The sequence below is a fragment of the Ochotona princeps genome, chromosome 8 (assembly GCF_030435755.1).
Source record: "Ochotona princeps isolate mOchPri1 chromosome 8, mOchPri1.hap1, whole genome shotgun sequence".
NCBI lineage: Eukaryota > Metazoa > Chordata > Mammalia > Lagomorpha > Ochotonidae > Ochotona > Ochotona princeps.
This window is the reverse complement of record NC_080839.1, coordinates 69,516,761-69,541,057: the sequence shown is the minus strand read 5'-3', so window position 1 is coordinate 69,541,057 and position 24,297 is coordinate 69,516,761. Positions and strand designations below refer to the sequence as shown.

The 24,297-nt window shown below is 41.8% G+C and overlaps 1 protein-coding gene across 1 annotated transcript in view; it reads right to left on the bottom strand.

The window, feature by feature from the left end:
- Nucleotides 1–24,297, bottom strand: part of WDR35 (WD repeat domain 35) — a 60,390-nt gene that overhangs the window by 13,174 nt on the left and 22,919 nt on the right. The window contains exons 10-19 of the mRNA XM_004582617.4: nucleotides 22,968–23,153; nucleotides 19,356–19,416; nucleotides 15,725–15,869; nucleotides 12,071–12,140; nucleotides 10,415–10,468; nucleotides 8,987–9,096; nucleotides 8,086–8,296; nucleotides 3,855–3,935; nucleotides 531–667; nucleotides 19–222 (exon numbers count right to left, since the gene is read on the bottom strand). Coding sequence (XP_004582674.2) covers nucleotides 19–222; nucleotides 531–667; nucleotides 3,855–3,935; nucleotides 8,086–8,296; nucleotides 8,987–9,096; nucleotides 10,415–10,468; nucleotides 12,071–12,140; nucleotides 15,725–15,869; nucleotides 19,356–19,416; nucleotides 22,968–23,153 — 1,259 coding nt within the window. The remainder of the gene's footprint in view (nucleotides 1–18; nucleotides 223–530; nucleotides 668–3,854; nucleotides 3,936–8,085; nucleotides 8,297–8,986; nucleotides 9,097–10,414; nucleotides 10,469–12,070; nucleotides 12,141–15,724; nucleotides 15,870–19,355; nucleotides 19,417–22,967; nucleotides 23,154–24,297) is intronic.

The following is a 24,297-nucleotide window of genomic DNA, read 5'->3' as shown; positions in this document are numbered from 1 at the left end:
CACGGTGTGCCAGCTTACCTCCTGTCCATCTCAAGGTACATCCTCTCGGCCTCTTCAAACCTGCCAAAGTAGGCCACGACTTCAGCCTGCTTCATCGACTCAGTCTGCAGGTTGCCCAGGCGCTTCACGAACTTGATGCCTTGGTAGTCTTTGCAGCGCACAAACGCCTGCTCTGCCGTGTGCAAGTCCAGTTTCTGGAGCGCTGCTTCAGCGAGCAGGCGCCTACGGTAGGAAAAAGAAACAGAAAGGCCCATTGCAAATCACTGATACACAAACCTTGGATCGGAATTCAATCATATGTCAATGGTTTCTTGTGTAGCATGCTAGGAAGTGATTAACACATGCAAACATTTGTCATATAATATTATGCTTATAGTAAGTATTTTCAAACTTCAGGTGAGTTCCTGTATTTAAAAAAACAAATGACCAAGAATAAAAGTTGGTCCATCTAGAAGGTTTGCATGAGAGAACAGCTGCGATTTTCAAGCCTACAGTGACATCTTGGCAGGCTGGGCTTTGTTTTTAAATACCAAAGTCGGGGATGTGGGTTGTCCTCTATGAACTGAGACGCATCTTCGATTCCAACCTTCTCAATCAACGCTCGACTATCTCGCAGGGACCGGATCTCAAAATTAATGATGTAATCCTTGCTTGGAAGGTCTGCATTCTGAAGTAGGGTAAAAACAAAGGAACTGAAATAGTTGCCTCTAGAATACATCTTTTTACAATTAAGAAACAAAACAAGAAACTTCTTTCAAATTGGAACCACAGCCGAGAAGAAAGCCCTTTGCTTGGGCCTTCAGTAGTGTCTGATGCACCAAAAGCACACATCCACAAGGGAAAGTTCCTCGCGAGGCCGACACGCAGTCCACTAAAGGTGGGCAATGGTGGTGGGGGGTGGGGCGCCGTCAGCTTCACCCCGTTTCTCTGGATTTGTGACGGACAGCAGTGGGGGTCCCTGGCAGCTGCGCCCACTTCCCTCAGCTGGATCCACTTCTCCTCTGGGACTACTGTCTGCTCCTGCAGGGAGCAGCGTGGCCTCCACAGTCACCGTGTGCAAGCTCCAAGACAACCCAAGGAAAGGTAAGCCGCAAACATACTCCCCAGCCATCCTCCACAAGCACAGCCGCTAGAAACAAACATAAATCCTTATGGATTGCAAGTCCAAAGGAAGAAGCCGTAAGGAAAGGACGTGAGGTTTGGATCCAAACAGACCTGAGCTGAAATCCTAACTTCATCACTTCCTGCATATGTGACAACTCTTTCTAGAATCTTCCCTTCCCATCTCTCTTCTCACCCAGGAATTCAGGAGCCAGGCATATTTATCTTTCCAAGAACTTAGGGCAATCAGCAACTAGAGCTATTTTTTGAAAACACGACTGATGGGCCCGGCGGCGTGGCCTGGTGGCTAAAGTCCTCGCCTTGAACGCGCCATAGATCCCATATGGGTGCTGGTTCTTATCCCGGAAGCTCCACTTCCCATCCAGCTCCCTGCTTGTGGCCTGGGAAGGCAGTCAAGGACGGCCCAAAGATTTGGGACCCTGCACCCGTGTGGGAGACCCAGAGGAGGTTCCTGGTTCCTGGCTCTGGATCTGCGCTGCACCGGCCCGTTGCGGCTCACTTGGGGAGTGATTCATCGGACAGAAGATCTTCCTCTCTGTCTCTCCTCCTCTCTGTATATCTGACTTTGTAATAAAATAAATTCTAAAAAAAAAAAAAAAAAAAAAGAAAGAAAACACGACTGATGATGAAACCAAACCCAGCCTACCCAAAGATTAATCTACACTAAATACATATAATAAATACAAAGACTGGCAATAGCTTTAAACTCATTTAAGTTTAAGGCTAAACAAAAACGGAAATTAGGATTACAAAACAAAATTTCTCAATCATGACAATGTAAAAATAATATACAAAGGGCCTGTGCCATGGCACAGCAGGCTGAACCTCCTCCCATGGTACCAGCATCGCATAAGGGTGCCTGTGCCAATCCGAGCGTCCTGGCTGCTCCACTCCTGATCCATCCATCTACTGACGCACTGGGGAAAAAAGTAGAAGTTGGCCCAAATACTTGGGCCTCGGCATCCATGTGAGAGACTCAAGAGAAGCTCCTGGCTCCTGGCTTCAGATCAACCCAGCTCTGGCCATTGGGGCAATTTGAGGAGAGGATCAGTGAATAGAAGATTTCTCTTGTGTCTTCTCCTTCTCTCTCTGTAATTCTACCTTTCAAATAAAAATTAATCTTTATACATATACATATATATATATATATATACACAAAAAAAGAACAAAAATGTAAGAATATCATCTTTGGGTAGGAAGTCAATCAATATTACAAAGATTAAATCATACAAGAGTACTTCAAAAGTTCACAAAAAAATGAAACTAAAAATTAATTTTCGTGCCCAAATTTTGAGGTTCAGGCAAACGCAACTTAAGCCCAAAGCCTTAGATTCTCATAATATTTTTTCTTCGTTGTATATTCCAGGCTTTTTATGGTGAAAGAGCTAGAATTACTTAAAATGTATTAAGTTAAATTTCATACTAAAAAAGTAAATTGTAACTGCTTATGATGCCATTTTTATAAAATCCATCCTGTCCATCTGATCTATCATAGCCACATTCCTGTATGCAGCTTACACCTGTACGGAACGATACACCATCTCTAACACCAGCACGGCGGGCCTGCTGCTCAGGCTTCCAGTTAAGCTGTCTGTGTTCCACTCCACAGTGCTGGGCTCCAGTCCCAGCTCAGGTTCCTCACTCCAGCGTCATGCCAAAGCAGACCCAGGCAGGCAGGCAGCAGTGATGGTTCAAGGAATTCTGTGAATGGGAGTTCACTCTCTCTATTCAACTATCTCTCAAATATTTTAAAAAGTCTCAGTACCAGCAACTGTGACATAGGTGTCACAGCATGTCAAACTGCCATCTGAGGTGCCAGTTCAAGGCCCAGCTGCTCCACTTCTGAGCCAGCTCCCTGCCAATGCTCCTGCAAAAGCAGCAGAAGATGGCTCAAACACTTGGGCCTCTGCACCCACATTGGAGAAGCTTCTGACTACTTTTAAACTTTATTTTCAGCGCTTGTCTGTATTGCTTGGATCCTATAAAATCACCAGTTACTACCATCTCCAAAGCAATGAATGAAGTCACGATTCATTTTTTAAACATCTACTTAACAAACATTTTGGGAGAATCAATCATAAACCACACCCTTCTCAGATAGTTTCTATGAAATCATCAATAAATAAAAGCCGATAAGACACTCAGCCATCTTAGTTTGATTCTACTTCTGTAACTCTGTTTTTAAAAAGGATACTGGGGATTAAAAAAAAAAAAGGACATCAACAAAATTATATCTCCTAAAAATAGTTCTCAACACTTGAATCTTTTGGGAAAGAAAAGACAAACAACATTTCTACACATATGGGGAAAATATTCTTTGGAGTAATTGTACACAAGTTTGATAAGTAGTGAAACAAGCCTATTAGATTGATGATGATACACCTTACACTAGCACAGAATCTTTTTCTTCACTCATTACAGAAGCACCAACCACACACAGGCCCGTGAGAGTCCTATCATCTCGGGACTCAGACTCCAGCTCTGATGTTTGACATCTGGCAGCTCCTGGCCCTCTCACTGCCTCACCAGAGAATCCAGAGGCTCCCCGCCGTGTAGCCAGCTTCAAATGGCATAAGCTCCTCCTTGTGGACCCAGGCAGTGGGGACTCAGGCTCAGACTGGGATGTTGCGGACTCTGCACCCGCTCACCTCCCCCTAACGTCACACTGTCTGGTCTGGAGAGAACACCCAGTCAATCTAGCAACAGAAACACAGTTGCTTTTTCAGAATTACCTTCAATATCTCATCCAAAAGAACAAGCTTGATTTCCAAATCCTCAAAGTTACAGATATATCCAGAGGTTTGGATGGGTTCCTTTAAAGATAAAAACACGTGTTAATGTTGCATCTCTTTAACAAATCATGATTTTAGATTTTATTGTCAGAATTTACAAAAAGATACAGGGAAAGCTATAACATCCCTGCACTCATAAGCACCAAAATGCTTATGAACAGTTTGTTAAACAGACCTCGTTTAAGCTCTGGGCTAATTTATTATAAATAAATAATAGGCACCATGACATTCTACACCTAACTGTTTCAGTGCATACCTCTAAAAGAACAGAATACTCTTTAGGTAGCCACATTACTATTATCACATCTTACCAAATTACCATTCATTCACTAATAGCATGTACTAATTTAGTCCTTATTTCTCAAATTAACATAAAAATGTTTATAGATTGCAATAATTCGAGTTCATACAACACTGTCATTATATCTAAGAAATCCCATTCTGCACAGCAAAGTTAGTCCTCTATAATATGAAGCAGAGCATGTTTCATTTGCCAGTATGTTAATTAATTAATAAATGTTACATGTCCATCTCTTATCCCAGAGTTACATGGTCTTACAAAAATAGTGGGGGTGCATATTGTATTACAATATGCCTGGTATAGATATAAAGTAGCTGCCCTAAATTTTAAGTAAATTTGGACAAATATTTACATAATTCAAAATGTTTAAAATCCAGCTTCTGCTTGAATTACATCAACATTTTTTATTTTTTAAAAATCACTAGGTAACTCTCCACACTTCATTTTGATGTGGAATCTGAACTCTTAGAGCTACAAAGTAGTGTGCAAGGTATTTCCTTTTACCAAAAAAGCATGTCAAGCCTTACTGATCTACACTATGTAAGAAACACTGGTGTTTCTACTTAGCACACAAGCTGGAAGGCCTTCTAACACATGCCGTACAGTGGGGACCTGAAGAGCCCTGAATTAGCCACATAATTTAGCACACTGTGATCTAATTATGTATGTTATATATCAAATTCTAGCTAATCCTCACAAATTGGACAAGTGAGTTAAAATGCTTCTTATAAAAAATTTGTGATTTAAGATGTTGATGCCATGGTACAGCCTATAAGCCTCTGCCTTCAGTGCTGGCCTTCCGCATGGGCATCAGTTCATGCTCCAGCTGCCCCACTTCTGATCCAGCCCCCTCTTTATGGCCTGGGGAAGCAGCAGAGAATGGCTCACATCCTTGGGCCCCTGCATCCACATAGGAGATCAGAAAGACTCTCATAGCTCCTGGCTTTGGATCAACTCTGCTCTGGCCATTACAACCATTTTCTGACTCTTTCTTTCAAACTAAATTAAATCAAGATAATAAAATACATTCATTTTATTATAGCTACAACAGCCAGAGATGAGCCAATCCAAAGCCAGAAGCCAGGAGCTTCTTCCAGGTCTCCCAGGCAAGTGCAGAGTCACAAGTACTTGGGCCAGCTAGGGAACTGGAGCAGAAGTGGAGCAGCTGGAACTAGAACCAGCTCTGATGTGAGATGCAGCACTGCAGGCAAAGGATTAACCTTATGAGCCATGGCACCAGTCCCTCAAATAAATAAATCTTATAAAAGAGAACTGAGTGACCAAACGTGGCAGAGATGATGGGGAGAAGCTTCCATCCTGCCAATACCTCTTAGCCCCAAGGAAGGCTACATGTCTCTCTCTCTTTTCTACCTACTCACTCACTTTCTATTAACTGTTCAGAGGTCTTCTGAGAACACACAGGACAAGGCAGCTGCCAGCCAGCCTACTCAAGACCCAGAAGGTGTTTTCGTATTGTCCTCTGGGGCATGTCATCAGTATCACATATTTTTAATTATATAAATCAATCAAAATTAACAGTTCCTTCTTAAAAAGGGAGAACAAAAAACAAAACACAGCAACATGATCTATAAAAATCCAGACAGTGGTAAGGTTGTAAAAATTCCCTCTAGTTCTAAATCTAACAGAAAATAAACTACATGCCAAGCCAGAAAACAAACTCAAATAAAAATAATTTCAAAAACCAGAGGCTGTTCCATTAAAGCTACTTAAGAAGCACTTTCCACCAGGCCAAGACTTCACTCTGGCCACGTATGCTGTGCATACATTTGAGCAGCCAGCCATAACACACACTCGCTTCTCCTGGCATCTGATCTGACTTCGTCCACATGGGCCAAGCACAGAAAAAGGACTCCCAGCATGCAGAAGGTATTCTGCTCCCATGCTCAAGGCCATGCTGTCCACACTCTTTCACTGCGAGGGTCCACATCCCTTCAAGCCTCTGTAAGAGCCCAATGTGCCTGGCTCAAATGCAGGAGCTTTGAGCCATGTCTCAAGGTCTTATAATTACAAAGACCCTAAAACTCCTAAATGCTTTAACAGAGCTTTAGAGAGCAATTTACATCAGCTTATTTGCCAACCTAAAGATCCCAAGTAAGGCACAAATGGGGAAATAGGAAAACAACTGGCAGTATTACAGGGCCAATCAGTCCACTAAATAAGTAACCACAGAAGGCCTTCAGCAGCTCAGTGCCCAAACATGCACTCTCTTCCCAAGATGGAAGCAAACGAACGAACATTACAAGCATTTTTAAAACTCAACCCTTACTATTTACATTAATGGAATACAGCCAGGGTATAGGGAATTCCAAATTGAAAGTGCATTTTTAATTAGTAATTCAATAATTAGTTTTAATCAGCAATTCAATAATCATTTAAAAGATTTCTCTGCTTAATGATGTTCTGTTTGGGCTACCACTCAAATCACTGTGCATCCACTAAACATAATATGACACGGTTGGTCCAAAATAGACTGAGAGGATACCCCATCTGCAAAGCCAGCATTCCATGTGGGCATCATATCATATCAAATCCAGCTCCCTCATGATGGCCTGGCAAAGCAGTGGAGAATGGTTCCGGTCCATGGGCCTCTTCACCCATGTGGGAGACCCCAAGCAAGCTCCTGGCTCTTGGCTCTGGATCAGCTCAGCTCTAGCAATCACAGACATTTGGAAAGTGACCCAGCAGATGGGTCTCTTTGTCTGTGTGTGTTTCTCCTTCTTCCTCTGTAAATCTACCTTTCAAATAAAAATAAATGAATCTTTAAAAAATATATACGATGAGAGCACTAGCACTTAATCCAAATGAAGGTTTAACGCTTTAACGCTATATATGCTAAATACTATAATGTAAATAGACACGAGACAGCTGAATAGTAATCTATAGCCATGTTAAGGTGTATAGAACCCGGTCGTGTATAAACTAAAATTGAAATGTCAACGAAGGAGTCACAGGATGTGGTAAAGAACTTGCATTTTTTTTTTCAACATGTTGGTTACTCAATAGTATGTCAATTAATTCCATAACATTATAAATTGTTGCTGATGTTATGTCAGGGCTTTTAATTAATAGGGATGATAATCTGCCGGCTCTACCTTCAGACCAGAGATGGTCTCCCCAACAAGCCGTTGAATTTGTCTGGACAATAAGATGCTGGTCTCTATGCTTGGTATGTGCTCGCAATGAAAGAATCTCAACTGATCTTGAACTGTGGTAATGCAACAAGGTGGAGGAACCCACCATGGGGGTAGGGTTTGGGTAGGGGTTGGGGGAATCCCAGTACCTATGAAACTGTGTCACATAATGCAATGTAATCAATTAAAAAACATAAAAATTAAAAAAACAATGACCGAGAAAGGAGCTTCCTGACACCCAAGAATTTAATCATGGTTCACATTTGCATATTCCCAAGACAGAGCATGGATCAGTGGGTGTGCCAGTCCATGTAAATACAAAGCACAGAGTAACGTAGACAAATAAGCACAGAAAGCGATGTTGTTTTTTTAAAAATCGTGGTAAATAAGACTAATGATTTTGTTTTTAAATTTTAATCAGAGAAATTAAAAAAAAAAAACAACTAATGTTATTCGCCTCCGTTGCATCATCCAAAAAGAACAGAAAATACGCAGCAAGTACCCACGAGTGAAAGGGAAGATTTAAAATTTAAAAGATAAGTGTTATTTTACTTCCATCCAAGGTCAAATATTTTTAAATTCCACAGAAATGTTCCTATTTATTTTCACAAATTCATGCAGCCAACACCAACAAGCCTCCTACAGAAGCAAGGGGAGTGCCCAGCTTTCAGTGTTGGGCTCGGCTGGCGGACAGCTAACACTTTTCCCTTATCGTTACCTCGGGATCCAAGTTCCTGAACACATACATTCTTGTCTTCTCCATCATGGCAAACAGATCAGGGTTGTCCTTGGCCCACTTCATGTCCCACACATCTTTTCGCTCCAGTTTTAACAGCTCGCCAATGACTTGCTGTCCTGTGCTGTCCGTCACTTGGGCATCCAAGTCAAAGAAGGTTAGAACTCCTGAGATGTCGATGATGGCAAGACGACTAGGAATAACGTGGTTGCGAGGGGGGAATAAAATTATTTTCAGCCATCATGAGTGTTATTATCTATAATCATTCTTCTTCAAATCAGTCTACCCAAATCCTGAAATATAAATGGCTTTCAAATTTGTTCTAAATCTGATTGACAAGATAGGCTCCTATCCATGTGGCTTTTGTCTGAGATGGAGCAACAGGCACAAAGAGACAGGATTCACTCTCCCAACTGACACACGAGCAGGGGCTGGGCCAGGGCCCAGGAACACAATCCAGGTCTCCAACGCCGGTGGCCGGAACCCAGCCACTGCTGCCTTCCAAGGTCCGCACTGGTGAGAAAGCATAGGGAGCCAGAGCAGAAACCCAAACCCACGGCTCCATATGACACCCTAACTGGTGTCTTACCTGCTAGACCATCATACACTCTCCATTCTGCTTTCTTAGAAGGAGAGTTATCCAGCGATTAAAACAACTGACATAGAAAAATATATATATAATAATCTCAACACTTTTAAAAATAAATCATGCACTAGAATTCTCATTCAAAGAAAAGGTCATTTAAACTACAAACTGCATAGCAAAACCATATTGAACTTTAAGACAACTTACTAACAAGCTCATCTGATTTTATACTTATAACACAGTTTCAATATTTAACTTCTAAGTCTAAAATTACATGACAATGGTGTCCAGACTTACCTAGAGCTGCAATTCAAGGATAGTTGATAGGCTCGACAGTTAAGGGAATATTTTTGAATCAAACCAACATTAGGAAGACTGTATCTCTGAATGGTACCAGATTCACGGCCCTGTGGAAATTACTTTCTATTATTAAGGCAAATTTACCTTGGTAATATTACACTACAACTGTATTTCTCAATATAGGTTCACACATTTGTTCACAAACTGAAGAGACATTGTCATAAGATATCCCCAACTCAGACACTGAATCATATCATTAAAAATATATTTACCTCTTATGTTTAATTAAAACTTTTTAAAGAGGCTGAAGGTAGTCTAACTTTTTTTTTCACATGATGTTGAAGAATGAAGTCAAAACCTAGCTCACTGGTCATACACAAATCCCTACACCACACCACAAGGAAAAAATACCCAAGGCTGTAACTGTCTAGGCTTAATATTCAGAGTACTTTAAAAGCTAAAACTGAAAGTACCTATTGAATTAAATTCCATACATAAAAAATTAATAGAATATGATCATATAGAGTAACTGTAACAGACAGTCTAGAGGATTATCCACTAGCATTCCATCTGACAAGGGCAAGGATGATGAGTCCGAGCTTAGATATGCTTTTGGAAAATTAAGAAAGTACAACTCTGCAGCCCAGGGTAAACCTCCTGGTGGGCAGATCCACAGAAAGCACAGCTCCCAGCGCTGGGCTCTGGCTTCCACAACCTTCCGCAACAGGACACAGCAGAAGGTCCCACACAGCCAATCCCTCCCTCTCCCATTTTTCTCCAGGGCAGCCTGGTTCTCATGAGGAGTACACCAGGAAGAATGCTAGGCTCCAGCTTGTTTCCCAAAGTAACATCAGTTAGTGGCTAAAGAACATAACTTGAACTGGAACTACACACTGTCCGTGGAAGTCAAATGCAACAACCTCCACGGATAGCAGTGAATCAAAACATTTATTTCTAAAACTCATATTTTCAAATGCTGGAGCTCAAGAAACAACACTAAATACCACTGATTCTATTTGAAAACTTCAGCAGTAATTTACCAATGAATTCTCTACTCTACAGGCTGAAAAACATGCTATCTCTTCACTCTCGGTCTTGTGAAAGTAGCTCAGCCAAAGCACTTTGATGAATCAGGCTATACAGAAGAGGGAACCCTCCCAAACCCATGACCACCACAAGCTGCCACACCATCAGCCTCGGCCAACACATCCAGGTCAAGTTACAAACTCTAAGTGTGCTGTTTCTTCTAAGCTAGCACCATTCCAGTACTTGTATAAATAACTACTGTTTTCAAATGATTCATAATTTGAAGATTTTCCTATAATGGATTTAGTAAAATCTGAGTTACCCAAATCCAATATTCATTTTTAGTTCATTTTTATAATTTAAACAATAATTATTCAAAACAAAATTTTCACCACTTACCACAATCAATGTCCTATCAGATGCAGTAATGGCACATATTGGATCCCTTGTGCCCTAAAATGAAATTATTCAATCATTATTATTTAACAACACTGTATTGAATAACTAATTCAGGTCCAGGTAATACGCAGTTCGCTAAGAATATGTCAGCAATATATTTACTAACTTAATATACATCTATTTATTGAGCACCTACTATGTGGCGGAGTTTGATGGAGAGAAGATGGAACGAATGGTGAGGAAAGGAGGAGGAACACAGAGTATTCTTTCAGGAAGTTTAGCTATGAAGGATGGAGCAACAAGACAGTGGCTGGAAGACAACGCATGGAGACCTTGGTTGTTGTTAATGTGGGAGAGATTCCAGTATATTACATGGGAAGCTTGGAGAAAGGAGCTGGTTGACAGTCAGTCAACACAGCATTTCCTAGAGTTCCACAACAGAAGGGACTGTTGTTATTCTTGTGTTCCAAGATCTGACAGTCAGTAAGTATTCACCAACATTGAGCAAACAGATGAGTATGTGTGTGCCTAGACTGATTCCCACATATACTCATGGAGGCCATTACATGTGATGTCAAAAGATCTAAGCTTGAATCCTCCCTTTGCCACTTAATTACTTAATCATGAACTAAGTAAAGCAGTGTGAATGTGTCATTATTCTAATCTAAAACATGGAATATTATGTGAAGCCTCTGCTTGTGGTGCCAACATTCCATGAGGGCACTGGCTTGTGTTCTGGCTGCTCCACTTCTGACCCAGCTTCCTGTTTGTGACCTGGGAAAACTGTGCTGGATGGCTCAAGTTCTTGGGTCTCTGCAGCCACACGGGAAACATGCATGGAGCTCCTGGTTCCTGGCTTCCGGATGGCTTAGATCTGGTCACTGCAGCCATTGGAGAGTAAACCAGTGAATGGAAGATCTCTCTCTCTCTGTCTCAGTAACTCTACCTTTCATATGAAAACAAAATAAAGCCTTAAAAAATGGAGAACAGGGCCTGGTGCGGTAGCCTAGCAGCTAAAGGCCTCACCTTGCACGAGCCAGGATCCCATATGGACACCGGTTCTAATCCCGGTGGCCCTGCTTCCCATCCAGCTCCCTGCTTGTGGCCTGGAAAAGTAGCTGAGGACGGCCCAAAGCCTTGGGACCCTGCATCCGCGTGGGAGACCCAGGAGAGGCTCTCTGCCTTTCGTCCTCTCTGTACATCTGCCTTTCCCATAAAAATAACAAAATAAATCTTTAAAAAGCTGGAGAACAGGTGACATGTTGTTGACAGAGCTAGGAGCACAAGGCAAGAAGCAGGCTAAGAGCTTCATATGTAACAGGCACAGTTATAAACACTCTTAGCAAACCATACCCAAGCCAAACCAAAACATCAACACTGCATCATCTTACAAATAAACGCATATTCCCATAAAGGGAAACTGAACTATATTATCTATCAAAATATGTACATATGTTCATTAAGTAATATTGTAGAAACTTATAAGTAAAGGCAGATCAGTCTACCAGCAAGTGATAAAAAGAGACAGGTGCTGAGAGGGGACGAACCACAGAGGAAGAGGAATTATCTTCCCCGATATTTTTAAATAACGTGGTTTCTAAGTAGTACCATATTGACCACTAAACAGCACCTATTGTCTTTCTTAAAATCACCTACCTGAAGGGCTTTACTGTAATCCAGAACCCCATCCATGGATCCAGAAGGAGTATCATCAACATGATAAATTCTGTAAAAAAAAAAAACAAAACTAAATTTCAAAGAAAGCTGAAGTTTACATTTTTTCATAATTTCTAGAATAATTAAAAGGATGCTAGAATATCCAGGATATTGTTATATAAAACTCCTGACATTTTACTTTTTTAAAGATTTATTTATTATTTTTATTACAAAGTCAGAGAGACAGAGGAAGATCTTCCATCCGATGATTCACTCCCCAAGTGGCTGCAATGGCTGGCGCTGCACCAATCTGAAGCCAGGTGGCCAGATCTTCTTCTGGGTCTCCCACGAGGGTGCAGGGTCCCAAGGCCTTGGACCATGCTCCACAAGCAGGGAGGCTGGATGGGCCGGAGCTGCTGGAACTAGAACCAGCGCCCATATGGGATCCCAGTGCCTTCAAAGCGAGGACTTGAGCCCCTAGGCCACGCCGCAGGGAACAAACCCTGACATTTTAAAAGGCTCCTGAGAGCTAAATCCCATCAAAATAGAAACGACCCATCAGACGTTTACCAGCTGGGCCTGTAAAATGTCCCTGCCAGCCGCGCCAACGTCACGTGCAGCACTGAATCACATTTTCCCAATGAGTTGTACTAAGCCTGAGAGTGCTTCACGTCACGCTCCGCTTCACATCAGTCAGCAACAGCTTCTAATATGGAAACTCTTTTGTTCGCATGCGTTTTCTTTAATCAATGTGTTTAATAAAAGTAAAACTTAGGAATGGATTTGGGGATCACTAATTAAGTGACGTTGGTCCTGAGTCAAGCCTCCCCAGCTCTCTGTGCGAGCAAGATGCCCCCTTTGTGCAGCCGCTGAATGCAAATGCTCAGGCGAGCCAGAGTGCAGGGCATCACGAGGCCCTGGGCACGGTGAGCTCCCTCCCTCTGGACGGCACGCAGAGGAGCTTTTCTTTGCAGAGGCATAGATCAAATGACGTCAGTAAAATACCTAACTGCAGACTCTGGTTTATAATATGCCTGTAATATAATTACTGGAGGGGCACATCATTTTATATATTTTAAATACCATGAAATGTTAGCGCCATTAAGTTCAAACCACAATCATACTTTCATCAATATGAGATCAGATTTTCAATACAATTGAATATATTACAACAGAAACATGGACACATAACATGCATCTTCATCTTAACACATTCCTGTAGGGTACATAGAGTCCTACTTAATAATCACAAAACAGAAGCCAAAGATGCTGGAAGGTCCCTCCAGAGATCATGTAGCCCAGATCCACCCTTAAACCAAGAAACGTGTGGTCAGAATGGCCAGTCTGAGTAAAGTGGCTGGTTTTATGTAAAGAAACCTGGCTTTATATTCCAGCTCTACTTATCAGCTGGTGACCTTGGGCAAAAAACTTGAGTTCCCATGCCTGTTTCCTCTCTGTAAAGATAAGCAGCAGGAGTGCTGAGACAATGTCCTGAAGCGTCCAGACATGTGGGCTGTTCACACCACCATCACCACACCTTACAGAGGAGACAACCAAGGTCCAGGGTCAATCTCCCTGAGGTTATTAAAACCACACAGAAGGGCAGGCACAGTGGCTCAACTGGATAATCCTTTGCCTGTTAGCGCCAGCATCCCATATAGACTCCAGTCCTTGTCCCAGCTGCTCCACTTCCCATCCAGCTCCCTGCTTGTGGCCTGGAAAGGCAGTGGAGGATGGCCCAAAGCCTTGGGACCCTGCATCCGCATGGGAGACCTGAAAGGAGCTCCTGGCTCCAGACTGGCTCAGCTCTAACTGTTGCAGCCATTTGAGGAGTGAACCACCAGATGGAAGATCTCTCTCGCTCTCGCTCTTGCCTTCTCTCTATAAATCTGCCCTTCCAATGAAAATAAATCAATCTTTTTAAAAATGAGGAAATCCTGACATCTGCCTTAAAGTCAACTGGAGATTATGGAAAGAAAGAAAACCTATAGAGCATATTTCAGCTCAAAAATGTGTATTATGAAAAAACTGTATACAGACTTCAATTGTTTTGCACCAAAATAACCTTAATTCCACACTTCGAAGTACCCTCATGTAAGTAAATGCTGCTTTCTTGCTTTTAATAACGGTCAGCCTTTCTTCGGCTTGCTGAGCAAGGCCACAGGCTGCCGGAAGATCTCTGCTTGCCCCAGCTCTGTCCAAACATCCAGAGATTTCAGGCCATGGCTTCTCACTGCTCCTCGGAGGATCCCGCCAACACAAGGAACAGCACAGCTGCCCTCGAGGACCCAGCGTCCTGCTGGTTAGTCTTCTGGATGACAAGAAAGAACTTCTGCCCCGTCTTGGAGAACAGACTCAGCCTATCTTTCAACTGTTTCTTCCTACCTCAATGTAATGAGTTCATATACCTAGAATGCTTTTACAGAGGCGGGTGGGGAGGGAGGAAGCATCATGTGCTGTCTTAGACGTGAGTGAGGCCTGAAGGGAAGGGAAACAGAGGCATTCAGCACAGAGGCTCGGAGGCCACTTGGGATGTCCACATTCCATGTTGAAGAACCTGGGTTTGAGCTCTAGACCCACTGCTACTTCCGGCTGCCTGCAAATGAGCACTCTGAGAGGCAGCAGGTGATGCTCATTTAGTTGGTCCTTGCCACCCGTGGGGGACCTGGACTGAGTTCTCAGCATCTGGGCTGCACCTGGCCCAGTCCCAGGTACCATGGGCATGTGAACAATGAACTAGTGGTCTCCAGAGTGTCCCTGCCACAGATAATATCATAGTCCCCACTAATCCAACATGTCCCACAGGCCCTATTCTGCATCTATACTGTTTTTTTCTGATACATATACACATATATGATGAAGTTTAATTTATAAATATGCTCAGGAAGAGATTAACAATAACCAATAATAAAAAAGATTATAATTGTAGTATAATAAAAGTTATTTAAAGTTTATGATTTTTTTTTTATTTCTATAAGGTACCATTTAGTATTTTCAGATTAGAGTTGACAAAACTCTAGAGTTGTCTACAGTTTAGAGATCAAAACTGTAAATGAGAAACTGCAGACAAGGGGAGTCTACTCAGGAACTCAAACACAGTAAAGGCATCTTCACCCTCAGACTCTCTGGCTCCCGGGAGCCCTCCACGTGGCAGAGTCCTCCCAACCCACACACCAGAAGCCATTCCAACTCAGCCTCGTGGGAATCCAAGGGCAAAGGAAGGAGTCAGGGCCCAGCTCTCCCCACACACCTGTGCGTGTCTCAGGCCCGCCATCCTCCCGCTGCAGGCACTCACTCTCCCGCAATGACTGCAGCGGGAAGCCAGGGGAACGAAGCTCCGGCCAGACACTCCCAGCTGCATCACTGGATTTCAGTGCAGCGTAATGACCCCGATGTGGTGAGACCTTTTTCTTGTAAAACACATCTCCAGCCTCTGTTTCTGAAGGGTATTTTGTTTTTTTTAATTACACCATGCTACCTCTTTTTTATTCCGGTCAACTTTAAACAGATCACTTTGAAAGATATTCAAGTTAAAAAAAATATATTTTTTATTAAGCAAAGGCAATTTATATTTCCTAAGCATGATAGCTTACCTACGTCTAATGTGAATGTGATGTGAATGAGCCACTAGAAGAAACAAGCTGAGAACTCTACCTTTCTCTGCCTTCCTTGCGGGGCCGTGCGATCTGGCTGATCTCCAGCACTGTGAGCTTCTTGGCCACACGGTACTGCCAGGTGTAAAACGCCTCCTTTGAAGCTGCTATCACATGCGTTTTCGTCATTGTAACAAATAACGGTACTATTAAGAAGACCATTAGTGAAGTTAGGTGTACAACAACAGAATATTTGTACGGCAGAGGACTTCAGAAAAACGAATCTAACACCTCAGCTTATATACAGCACATCCGCACACGCTCTCAAAATACCACAAAGTCTCTAAAATCAAAACGGTTCACACAATATAAAAACTTAAAATAGATCAGATTTAATTCCAATAGCTAAAACTATGAAACTCTTAAAAAACAATACTTGAGAGTCAATCTTCATGACCTTGGTTTAACAGTGGTTGGTTTCTTAGATATGACACCAAAAACAGTAGGTAAACTGTGCTTTATCCAAATTCATAACCCATGTACTGTCAAGGACATCATCAAGAATATGTAAAAAAAACTTACAAGTCAGTGATAAAGAGTCAAACAGCCAAATTTAGAACCGGGCAAAGGTTTTGATCATATATCTCCCCCAAGAAGATACTCAGAGACAGAAAAAAAAACCTTCCTTAATGAAGGGTCACTTTAGTGTCTGTTTTCTAAATTCATGAATAACTAACCAGTGCAAAAGTTCATTTCTTTATAAATACTATGCAGAATAAAAGAATGATGTTAGTAGGAGCTACTATCTATGGATTCTTGTCCAAGTACAAATTAAGATCTTTATGGCAGTACAACTTAGAAACTGAACAAAGAAAAAAAGTCTCACTGTATGAGGATAAGTGAAATAACTATTCAGGGGATCAAATTCTAAATTTGATATGCCAAAGAGCTGGTGTGTCTAAGTCATATTAAAAACCTAATAGTTTGTCACACTTGTCATGATTTTATTATAATTATTCTTATTATTATTCAAGATGTGTTCAACCATCTCAGCTATATGTTGGCAGCGAAATACTGGGCAAATGGAGACTCTATGATGGACCACGTCAATCAGTGGATTCCTCAAAGACCTCATCGTGCTTGGAGTGGCAAGGTTGGCAGCGATTCATAACTGGTGAACCATCAAAACCACTTGAGCAAGAACCTCGGAGCATGCCCTACATCCGGGACCTGGGGAGGGTGGGAAATTAGGTGGGCCTTCTCCCTTAATATCCCTCTTTAAACCTGAAGGAAACAATATGGAAATAATAGTCTTACCCACTTTCCTATAGCCCTTGAACCTTTTTACCCTAATTAACTATGTAAAGATTGTCAAAAATATAATAAAAAAGAAAAGAAAAAAAAGCAATACAAATAAAGAAATTAAAACAAAAAAGCATACACTTGATGGTTTGCTAAGTAAATGAATTATCATTTTTATTTACATGACCAAATACAGTTTTTGTGCCTTCAATAAGCATTACTGACTAGCACAGTGTTAGTGAGGGGACTACCAAAATTAATAAGACACAGATGTTTTCAGTAGTTCAAAGTCCAGTAGGCAGACAGACAGAAGTCAGGGAATCACAGTGCAGGGCAAGAGGCCTCTAGATGAGACACACCACATGTTTTATGGGGCTCATCAGAACACTGGAAGTGGGACCCTAACTCCTCCATGCAGACTGCAAGAGTCCCACAGATTAAAATGCTACTGCCATACATAAAGTTCTTTTAAAACCTTCACAGTGGCAAGCATTTGGCACAATGTACAAGGTGCTATTTGGAATGACCTCACTGCAATTCAGGGTTCAAATCCAGCTTCTCCTGCCAATTCCAACTAAGTGCCCAGGTATCTACCACCCACAGGGGAGACCCAGTCTTAAGTTCTGGGAACCTGGCCTAGGCCTGGTCCAGGCTCAAATGTTGCAGGTATTTGAGGACCAAACCAGCAGATGAAAACTCTGTCTCTGTCTCTCTGCCTTTCAGATAAAGTTAAACTAGACAATATGCAAATAAATAGTTTCTTTTAAAAAACTTCTATCAGAGTGTTAAATTGCTGCACTGCAGTAGGATAGAGCCAGCACCCCTATTAGAGCGCAAGTTCAAGTCCTGGCTGCTCCATTTCCCAATGGGTTCCCTGCTAATGGACCCGGAAAAGCAGGGGCAGATGGCCAAGGACCCACAGGGGAGACCCAAATGGAATTCCAAGCTCCTCACCTGGCCATGCCCTGGCAGTAAGAGCCACTTGGGGAGTGAACCAGCAAACAGAAGGTTGTGTGTGTGTGTGTGTGTGTGTGTCTGCCTTTCACAAATAAATAAATTATCCCCCCCAAAAAAATCTTTTACATAGATTGTCAGGATGAAGAGCAAAAGGAAAAGCAAAAATAATACCTTCAGAACAGTAACAATCACATACGAGAATCTTTTTTGTTTTAGCCTCTAGTCCACAAGAAAATTTAGCATAGAAAACTAAAGTGGGAATTTTATTACAGGATACACATAAAAACAAAAATGCTGGGTCTTTGGCTGTTTGACCAGTGAGAGAACTGTTCGTCCAACCAGTAAGACTGCAAAAAAGTTTCAAGAGTCAAAAATACAAATCACAATGCCCTCAAGTACTTGCCATTTTGTGAAGGGGAAGGATGCGTGTGAGCTTTATTTTTAAAACAGTCTACTGTGGTACAGGGTACTCTGAGGCTAACTCGATCATCACATCACCAATTGTAAAAGCGCAGAATCTGAAGACTGATAAAAACACATTCTTTACACTAAACATTTAAACTTCAAAAAAAATATTCATGTGACAAGAGTCTATAATAATTTAAGCCTAAACTTTTTAAGAAAGAATAAAGTGCAAACACTCAGAAAGCAGACATTAACACTTGCATGTTCAGTCTGAAAAAAACAACAAACCAACTAATTCTTGGGGTCAAAACACAATTCAATGGGTTTTTAACTTTTTCGATCAAATACTTTAAGAGCAAACTATCACTTTCCGAAATTACAGTGAATGGCAGCAAAATATTTGCTAATGATTTTTAACAAACTACTTAGAATAAAGTCTAGAATGCTTTAAGGGGCAACCTTCACAACTATTGGATAGAGGTAGAACTACAGTCAAAAGTCCTTTGAAAACAAAACATCAGGAGTTTTTAAAGCTGCCCCGATGAAGAGACTGATTTCATTAGAAAAATCTGGAAAGGGCAAGCTGATTTTTACAAGCGGCAGAAGTGGTTTTATGGAGAAGGGGTATTTACAAGCAGTTTACTACTAATAAAAGTGGTTTAATGGTAAAATTCTTTCTATAATCCCTAGTTTACTACATGCTAGCCATTACACTGTGTACCAATTCCTGAACAACCGTATTTCCCACCTAGTGCAAATGATGGTAGCACAGCAGGCATGAAGTTATTTTGACTGTTTACAAAAACTTATAATCTATGATCTGAACCAGGATGCTTGAGAACAAAGTGTGGTGTTATTAACTATTTGCTGTGACAACAGATATAAACTGGTTCTAGACCTGACAACCAGGAAGTACAGTCATCTTTAGGGAATATCACCCCAATTAATAATAATATTGCTAGATTTTTAAATTAGTATTACAAACCAACCCTAACCAGAAAGGAAAGAAGTACCAAAAATTCCCTTACCAATATCAATGTATTTGGGATCCAAGGGTGTGCCAATGGAATTACAAAGGACAAGCACATACTGTGAACAAATAACACAATAAGAGTATTAGAACTTCTGTTTAGGAATAATAAAGAAAAACAAGCTTAAAATAAATATCATGCTTATCTCTTAAGTATCACTGAGAAGTAGCTGATACAACTGTTAAGTGCAGAGAATAGCAGAGAAAAAGAAAGGGAATATACAGCAATAAAGAGATTAAAATTAAAATTCAACCAAGGCTATTTTTTCAAGGACATGTCCCTATTTAAGAGAACACTTAACAAACACAAGCACACCACTTTTTATCATTTAGACGTCTAAAATTCCCGACTGGCTATTGCTTCAAAGTTCATTTTTACCGCACAAATAGCTACATAAGAACCAACTTAATTCGTTACCATTGCACCAAATGTTTCCATCTCGTTCTCCTCCTTTGAAGCAGTGCGTAAACGACATGAGAAATTCAGAAAAAGTTAATACAAAGAAGACATAGTCCAATCTGGTGAGAGTGATACATTAAAAAACTGCCAATTAGGAAAATCATCCAGCAACATGAACACTTTGTTAGACTGCTCTCAAATGCTTCCTTCTATCTTCTCACTGTGTTTGTATCTTGTACTAGATGATTATTCTATGTAGATGTTTTTCCTGACTAGGAAAACAATTTCAAATAAAGCTTATCTTTCTGAGTGTAACTTGTTTAGTGGCTTAGCAAGCTAATCCTCTACCTGCAACTGCCAGCATCCCATACTGGCACCAGTTTGAATCCCAGCTGCTCCACTTCCAACCCAGTTCCCTGCTTATGGATTGAGAAAGCAGTGGAGGACAGTCCAAAGCCTTGGGCCCTCTGCACCCATGTGGGAGGCTCGGAAGGAGTTCCTGGCTCCCAGCTTCAAATCCGCTCAGTTCAGCCATTTGGGGAGTGAACAAGCAGATGGAAAATCTCTCTCTACCTCTCACTCTCTCTCTGTAACTTTCATGTAACAAATAAATCTTTTTTAAAAAAAAACTTGTTTAGTTTTATAAATACAAACAGTAAGTTATACAACAATTTCTATCACAATTTAAACCCATTACTGGAAATAAGCTTATTTCTTGCCACAAAATACTATAAGTAGTATTTTAAAGTTCACTTTCATTTTGTCATATTCATTGTTTTAAGAATCAGACAGTTCCACAAGACTTTTTAATAAAAATGGCTAGCTCCCCTAGCTATTCCCTAACTCCCTGTAACGCGTTCTTTTGCCATGGACTTCCATGACAGGCTTACACTGTTCCTTCTCGCTTTGTGGCTGCAGTTTCACACTTGGCTTGTCGCCTTCCCACTCTCACTAAGCACTCAGCTTCCCTCCACCACTCAGCCCTCTGCCCCCACTTCCTGTTCCACCGTCCCCCACTCCTAGCTTATGGGGCCACCTGGTAACATTCAGTAGATCCTAATGATGCTTCTTTGCGGTTCTGCATTGTCTATAGTGTTTTTCCTGCATGGTCTCTTGCTTCCTCCAAGTTCTTTTTTACTTGTATTTATTTTGGGTGTCCGCTAAATGAGATGTTTTCTTCAAATGTCTGATAATCCTTGTCTATCTGCTCATATTTAATGTGACACACGGGGGCCTGCACTGTGACACTGAGTTGGGCCACCGTATGCCACACTAGCATCGCATACCGAAAGACCAGTTCAAGTCCTGGCTGCTCTATTTCTGATTCACCTCCCTGTCAATGTGCCTGGGAAAGCAGGAGAAGACAGCCCAGGGGCAGGGACCCCTGCCATTCATGTAGGAGGCCAGATAAACTTCAGGCTCCTTTCAGTCTAGCTCAGCCCCACCTGTTGGGACCATTGGAAGAGTGAAGCAGAAATGGAAGATCTCTCTGTGTCTCACCTTCTCTGTCATTCTGCCTTTAAAATAATATTTTTTAAAGGTGACAAGACCAACATTGTGGCATAACACATTAAGCCCTCACTTGTGAACCAGCATCTCAGATGGATGCCAATTTGAGTCCCAGCTGCCCTACTTTCTATCTAGTTCCCTACTAAGGTGCCTGGAAAACAGTAGAAGACGACCCAGGTACTTCGGCCCCTGTACCCACATGGGAGACCCTGAAGAAGCTCCGGGCTTCTTGCTTGCTGCAGCCATTTTGGGAGTGAACCAATGGATAGAAGATTCTCTCCTCCCCTCTCAGTAACTGCCTTTCAAAAAACAAAAAATTTAGACAGCAGAAACTCCTTGAGATCAATTTCTGCATGAATGAGCCAATCCTGACTGTGGTCTTTACTGCAAGGCCGAGAGGCAGGGCTGTTTCCTCTGGGACTGCAACCTCAGAACCTCTTGAGGTCTCATCTCTTGACCTGGTCAGATTCCGCAGGGAAGACTGCTCCAATCTCCAAGCTCAAAGCTCAACGCTTGGTCACCCACGGTCAGGACCCATGAGGCACAGGAACACTAGGGCAGCACTGAACAGAAATGTCTGCATTTCCAGGCCTGCTCCCACCAGGGTCTCCCACCACTCACGGGGTGCTTAGGGCCCTTCAGCGCACAGCCTCTGCAGTCCACCGGGGTCCCCCACGCTTGCAGGGTGCCTAGGGCCCTTCAGCGCGCTGCCTCTGCAGTCCTCCCGCGGCATAAGCCCAGTTTGGAGAGCTGGGGGAAGGGCAGCTGCTGAGTTCAAACTAGGGAGACCTGGGAGTCGCGGCCTTGGATGTTTTCTGCACCATCCCTGACACTTGCCGTCTGGCCTCCATGCTCGCCGCCTTTGCCCGCCAGGCACCCTCAAGCCCTGCACCTCTCAGGGATTCGATGAAGTCCACTGGTTGCCTCGCTGCTTTCTTCACTGAGGGCTTAACATTTAGCTTGGTAAATCGGTTAAGGTAATCACTGCTAATCCACCTAACCCTCTGACCTTCAAAATCCCACTGCCATTTCATCTCCCTTCCTGGTCCCTAGGGGCTTATGAATTTTTTTTTAAATACTTTTAACTTTGTTTTAGTGTACTTCAAGAGAGAAAAAATTAAATGTGGCTGTTCAAATTATCACCTGTGAAGAAAATATAATTTAGAATACAGCCAAGGGCATTAGTAGTCCAACTTGGAAATATTTACATACTTCTGCAAATTGCCAGTATACTTTTTTAAAAGACATTATATCATTTATTTTATGCTATAAGAAATTCACTTTTACAACAGTGTAACTCAAACCAATTACGCATCTCAATGCCCAAAGCTACCCAAGTTACTATAAATGGTCATTTTTACAGAATTTATATTAAGCATATGAATACATATTCATTTTTGCTTACCAAATGTTAGCTTGGAAAAGAAGACTAAATAGTTCTAATACCTTTCAGAGACAACAACAACAAAAACCCACAGTAGTGAACTGATCTGTATTAACTGCCAAGGATCAGCTGACTGGAGCAAAAAAAAAAGTCAGGGGACACAGAACAAACAGAGTCACATAGTTTTCCAAAGCAAGTCTCAACAGACAGAACCAACAGATTCAATGTTTTGCTGCACTTGCCAGCCTGGAGACCATGCCTGACAGGGCCAATTCCTGTGGCCCAGCTCTGTGGCTTGTAGCCCAAGGGAGACTCACCTGGGGATGGTTTTCATCTGCTTTCTTAGCCAAAACACAGAAATCACCGCAGGTGGTAATAGAAATCAGACTCTTCACGTATTTAACATATTTCTCATTGTTTTTCGTATCCCAAAAGACAACACAGTACTCCGGTCGGTCAGGCCTGGTGTATGCATAAACTACAGTGTTTGAACAATATCCCCACTAGGAAGGGAAGGGATGGAGGGAGGAGGGAAGGAATAGTTAGCACTGGGAATGAAAAGTCATATTTTACTTTTATTCTAAAAATGCTGCAGATAAGTCGGCTAACCATCATGATAAAATACATCCTTCAGAAATGGAAAACAGGACCGACGCTTCAGCTTAATCACTTTCCTCACTAAAATATCAAAAATTCTAAAAGGAAATAAAAGACATTTATGAAACTAAGAATGTGCTGAAAAATAAATTTAACTTTCCTTGTTTTAATTTGTAAGGCTTCAGGATGGAATATTTTCAAAAGTCAGTGACAGATGCTGGGGCAAGCAACAGCTGGAATGACTGAAATCAATAGATTAAATTCTGGGTCCCCAAGCCAAAATCAAAAACCAGTAGTTTGTCCCTTTTCCCCATCTACATTTTTAGAGTGCTCATGTTTCTCAGAGTGTCACATTCACACAGCTTATAGTCAAATAACTCTACTACAAAAATGCGATTTAGACCACACCCAATTTCCTATCAAGAATATTGCAAATAACTCTTGTAATTGAACTGCTTGGGCACTTCTGATAACATTATCTATCAATTGATTAGAGAGCTGACGCACTACTAGCTTTCCCTTCTAATTCTTTCCAGTATATTTAAATGGAATCATCAACCTACAACTCAGTGTCCTTATCATGAGTCCATTTATTAGATTTACAGGAAATCTGCAATTACAATACAGATTTCCCATGTACCCCTCATCCATGTTCCCCTATTTTTTCTTAAGGCTTACTGATTTTTAAATGCAGAGCTATAGAGAGGGACAAAGAGAGATCTTTCATCTGCTGGGTCATGCCCCACACAGCCACAGCACCAGTGCTGATCCAGGCCAGGGTCTGCCGTGTGGTGACAGGGGCCCAAAAATATGAGCCACCCTCTGCTGCTTCTCCCAGGCCATAGCAGGCAGCTGGGTCAGAAGTGGGGTAGGTGGGACACAAACAGGTGCCAATATGGGATGCCAGCACTACAGGCAGTGACTTGACCCACTAAGCTCTACATTTCTCCTTATTATTAACATCAGACTTGTCCCTCCGTCACAACTAAGAAACCAACATGACTATTAGCTAAATTACGATCAGTAGTAAACTCCATACTTTTATTTAGA